The 2,369-nt window shown below is 49.4% G+C and overlaps 1 protein-coding gene across 1 annotated transcript; it reads left to right on the top strand.

Annotated features, from left to right (window-relative positions):
* Nucleotides 1–1,217: 1,217 nt before the first annotated feature.
* On the top strand, nt 1,218–1,981 carry LOC100413301 (uncharacterized; the record flags this gene model as incomplete). Its single annotated transcript, XM_008996202.5, is given in 4 exon segments — nt 1,218–1,418; nt 1,420–1,701; nt 1,703–1,735; nt 1,737–1,981. Coding segments are annotated over 4 exon segments (717 nt in total), but the record flags the coding sequence as incomplete, so codon positions are not given.
* Between the last annotated feature and the right edge of the window lie 388 nt (nt 1,982–2,369).

The following is a 2,369-nucleotide window of genomic DNA, read 5'->3' as shown; positions in this document are numbered from 1 at the left end:
ACAGCGCCTCACACCTAACTCATCAACAGCCTCTGAGCAGCTTGATGTGGACTCACACTTGTAAGATAGTTCACTTGGCTCACTGCAACCTCCGCCTCCCAGATTCAAGCAATTCTCATGCCCCAGCCCCCCACATAGCTGGGACTATAGGTGTCTGCCACCACGCTCGGCTAATCTTTTGTATTTTAGTGGAGACTGACCTCAGGCAATCCACCTGCCTTGACTTTCCAAAGTGCTGGTATTACAAGTGTGAGTCCCCGTGCCCAGCCACTGTCATTACACTTTTCTTGAGGGCCTACTATGTGCCAGGAACTTTGCCAGGTATGAGAGTCATTAGAAAACAAGAGCCCTACCCATTTCTTGCCTCATGGAGCTGAGTGATCCTAGAAGAAACAAGATTTTGGAAACAGAAAGACAAGGATTTAAGAAGTCCAGGTCTGCCACTTACCTGGGTGCACTTGGGCAGCTGAGCACCAGGGCCTCGGTTTCTCCATTTGTAAAACAGAAGTGATGACGGCGTCAACTTCATCAGTTGTTGGGTGGATTGGAGCTAACATCTGTGACGTGGTTAACAAAACGCTTAGTACCTAGTACGTGCTCAGTAAATTAGTTTCTGCATTACTGTTCTACAGCTGCTGTTACGAAGAACCACATACTGGGGGGTTGAACGCAACAGAAATTTGTTCTCTCACAATTCTGGAGGTCAGAAGTCCAACATCAAGGTGATGGCAGAGAGGGCTCCTTCTGGGGGCTGCAAGAGAAAAATCCATTCCACGCCACCCAGGAATCCTCCGAGCTCCTTGGCTTTTGGCAGCGAAACTCCAGTCTGACTCATGGCCAAGTGGCTCCTCTTCTGTGTGTCCTTACAGCTTTGCACCCCTTTCCTCTCTAAGGGTGCCAGTCACTGAATTTAGGACCCACCCTCATCCATTATGATGTCAGCTGACCTAATTACATTTGCATTTCCACATAAGGCTACATTCTGAGGTTCTGGGGAGGCATGAATTTTTGGAGGGACACTATCCTGCCCAGAACAGCTTCTCTTACCATGTTCGTGTGTGCTCAGTGCTTTGTAGATGTGAATTTATCCCCTCCTCCTAGCTGCCCTATGAGGAAGGGACAATGGCTACCTTGCCTCAGATGAGAAGGTGAGGCTCAGAGAATTGCAGTCTCTCAGGACACACGATCATCCTTGCCCTTGCTTGGAAGTCATCTGATTTTCAAAGAGGGGACGTGCAGCAGAGCCTCCCAACCTGACTTTTCTCTCCCAATGGCCATCCCTGCACAAAACAAACAAGGGGAAGCTGGGCTCCACAGCGCCCTGTGTTCACAGGCTCCACAGCCAGAATAAACGTCCTGGCTTAAAATGGACATTAATCAGGCCTGCTGGGAGGGTGAACGGGAAGCAGAAAGGCGCGGGCGGCTCCTTCCAAGTTTCTGTTGGCAGAGAGGGCAGAACTGCCAACTCCGAGTGAAAGATGTTTTCACCATGTGCAAGAGCAGAGATGGCCAGCCCGGCACCCCAGCCCCGCTCACAGCTCTAGGCTGATGCTTCTCAGCGGAAAGAGCTCTTTCTCTCTCAACCGTTTCAGTAATCTTATCCTAACCTGGCACAGAACCTCATCCTTCCTTGGGACATAGGAATGTTTGCTGCTAGACATCAATAAAATCCATCTCCTTAATGTCTCTCCTGGGGTTCATTCACGGGGTGGGGTTCATTCCGCACCGTTCTGAGGATAGAGTCAGAGGAATCTGCTGGGTCTCCTCTGGCTCTGAATAAGTTCACCAGGCATCTCTACCTTACCCAGAAGAGAATCGTTTATTTGCACACCGCCAGCAATAACCAGATTGGGTTCTTGCTCCAGTCTTGGGCCTGTCATTCAAGGCTGCTCTGTTCCTGCAGGCCTTCTGATGAGTGCCACATTCTGTTCCGCTAACCTGGGTGAAGCTCCCTCAAATGCTAGTTTCAAGGAGTCCTTGTAACAAAGGCGGGTGCTGGGGCCTAAATCCAAAGGCTCTGACTCAGTAGGTCCAGGTTGGGTCCTGGATCTGTGATACAAGTGGTCCAGGCAGCACACTTGGCCAAATGCTGGGTAACTTGGAAGAAAGCTCCAGAAGCACTCTAGAGCTTCACATCGTCACTCAAAATTAAAGATTTGTAGAAAAGATCTAAACCAGTGTCGTCCCAAGTGCAGGCTGCTGGTTGAGGGCAAGGTGATTTTAGATTTTAGGGCATCGATTTACATAGTGTGAAAATTATTCCCCTCAGGTTAGAACCTTTAGTACGTCGTGACACTTCTAAGCTACCTTTTGAACAAAGAGAGAGAGGCCTTAAATTTGAAGCCATCCACAGACAGCAGTATCTGGCT

The sequence above is a fragment of the Callithrix jacchus genome, chromosome 5 (assembly GCF_049354715.1).
Source record: "Callithrix jacchus isolate 240 chromosome 5, calJac240_pri, whole genome shotgun sequence".
Taxonomy (NCBI): domain Eukaryota; kingdom Metazoa; phylum Chordata; class Mammalia; order Primates; family Cebidae; genus Callithrix; species Callithrix jacchus.
The sequence above is the reverse complement of the archived record's forward strand: the minus strand, read 5'-3'. Positions and strand labels throughout refer to the sequence as shown.